The sequence below is a fragment of the Contarinia nasturtii genome, unplaced genomic scaffold, assembly GCF_009176525.2.
Source record: "Contarinia nasturtii isolate CC-2019 unplaced genomic scaffold, AAFC_CNas_1.1 Cnas_scaffold_647, whole genome shotgun sequence".
Classification (NCBI taxonomy): Eukaryota; Metazoa; Arthropoda; class Insecta; order Diptera; family Cecidomyiidae; genus Contarinia; species Contarinia nasturtii.
The window spans coordinates 1-2,069 of record NW_022197998.1 but is presented as its reverse complement, the minus strand read 5'-3'; the positions used below and the strand labels follow the sequence as shown (position 1 = coordinate 2,069).

The 2,069-nt window shown below is 34.2% G+C and overlaps 1 protein-coding gene across 1 annotated transcript; it reads right to left on the bottom strand.

Moving 5' to 3' along the window:
• Nucleotides 1–647: 647 nt before the first annotated feature.
• LOC116340375 (ATP-dependent DNA/RNA helicase DHX36-like) lies at nt 648–2,063 on the bottom strand (the record flags this gene model as incomplete). The annotated part of the gene is made up of 3 exons (XM_031766848.1): nt 1,677–2,063; nt 1,160–1,550; nt 648–1,059 (listed from the first exon to the last, which is right to left on the bottom strand). Coding segments are annotated over exons 1-3 (1,032 nt in total), but the record flags the coding sequence as incomplete, so codon positions are not given.
• Nucleotides 2,064–2,069: the final 6 nt, after the last annotated feature.

Sequence of the window (2,069 nt, the reverse complement as noted above, 5' to 3'; positions counted from 1 at the left end):
CGAGGTGGTATTAAATTGATTAAACAGGAAGATAAAACTCTGATCGATCGATCAGACCTAACCATATTGTGAATAATGGGAACAGCATTGGAAATACCCATCCACATCCGTCATCTGTTGTGTCACAAGCTAGCCTAAATCAACCTGGACTTGTGGTATTTGAACAAAAACAAAAACGAAAGAACGGCAACTTTGTTCTGAAAAATATTTCAGTTTTACCATCGGAAGCTGAAAGTTTGTTACCAAAATTGGAAGAACTTTTATGCCAATTTGTTCGTTATTGATACAACAAAAATTCATATTATCGTTCCAACTTATTTTTTATATTTACCATAATTTTAATACCGATCATTCATTTATTATTAGTCAATAGTAATAGTTTCGTTTCATTTTCTGCGCAATGAATGCGATATAATAAGAAAATTACACAAATTGCCTTAGTTATAATGTACACAAAAAAAAATTATTTCAAAGTGAATTCAATTGAATACATTGAATACAAAATAATTTATACGTTTATACCTTTGCCGAAAATAAAAGCCATTTTTCATCTTTCTAAATAAATTGGACTGAAATTACATTTATTTGATTAATATGTTTTTTTAAAATAAAATTTGAAAAATAGTTTTCGCTATAGGCACTCGTACAATTTCTGCTGGCTTATATTTGTGCATCATTTTGTATTGTTCCAATGAATACAAACGATAACAGAAGCCGTTTTGAACGCGACCAGCTCTGCCACTGCGCTGTTTTGCACATGCCTGTGAAATAGACTTTAATTCGAGAATGGTCGATTTGGTTTCCGCGTCATAAAACAGCGATTTTGCTTTTCCGGCATCAATAACGTAGACGACATCATCTATTGTAAGTGCTGTTTCTGCAATATTTGTAGATAATATTATTTTTCGAACGCCATTTTCCATGCGATCAAAGACATGAGCATGACCCTCATTGTTTTCATCATTTAGTTCGCTATGCAGCGCAAAAATCTTATAACCCCAATCCTGTAATCCATGTACGCTTACTAACTTTTCATGTTGTTCGCATATATCGTCGTAGCTGGGCAAAAATACAAGAATAGCGCCATTTTTTGACGTATTTTCATGGATATGATCAATGACATGAAAAAGTAAGTTGTGATCAATAATATTTTGTGTGCCTTGTGTTGATCGATACGCTCTTCCAATTTCCACGTAATTTTTTCCATGTTGTGGTGGATGTCACACGTTCATAACACATTAAGAGCTCACAACCCTCACAACATTCCTCTTGTTTATTTTCTTTCGCATAATCAATTGCGCTTTTACCAAATGGATCTTTAAAGGTCGCACTTTCACCAAAAGCCAAAAGCTTTAACATCATATTCAGTGAACCATTTTCCGCAGCAATTCCCAACACGGTGCGTTGCTTTGTACGATGAACATAATTGGCCGGCATGTAGTCGCCTTCAATGAGAGAAAAAACGTTTTCAAATGATTCACAATCTTTTCGCAAAATATAAGAATCCAGGCGACTGTCGCACATTAAGCGATATGATCGCGGCATGTCTTCTATAGAATGAAATAATAAACAATAAATTAATATTTTACGTAAAGATGCGTTTTTCTAAGCAACGATTTAATCTTTGTGCTTTATAAGGCAACCGATATGTAATATCTAGTATGTCATTTAGTTACCATCTTTTATACGCCGAATTTGCGATACTTGATTCTCTTCCAAATATGTCGCCATTTTGCTCATTTTGTATTCTGTTTTGATTAATACTTCTTCGAGATGCATAGTTTGAACATCAAAAGTACATCCAGGCACATCGATAATCGGACAACCATTGAAATATCTACTGAATTTTTCGCTGTTTAGCGTTGCTGACATTAGAATTATCTTCAAATTGGGATTGCTTGGCATTGCTTGGAGTCGACTCCAAAAAATGTGGCTTGAAAATTTTGTGTTACCGCATAATTTGCGAGACGTTTCAAATATAACAGCGAAGGTCCAACGAATGTTTTTTCGTTTTGTATAGCTTCGATCAGAGTTTTATCTTCCTGTTTAATCAATTTAATACCACCTCG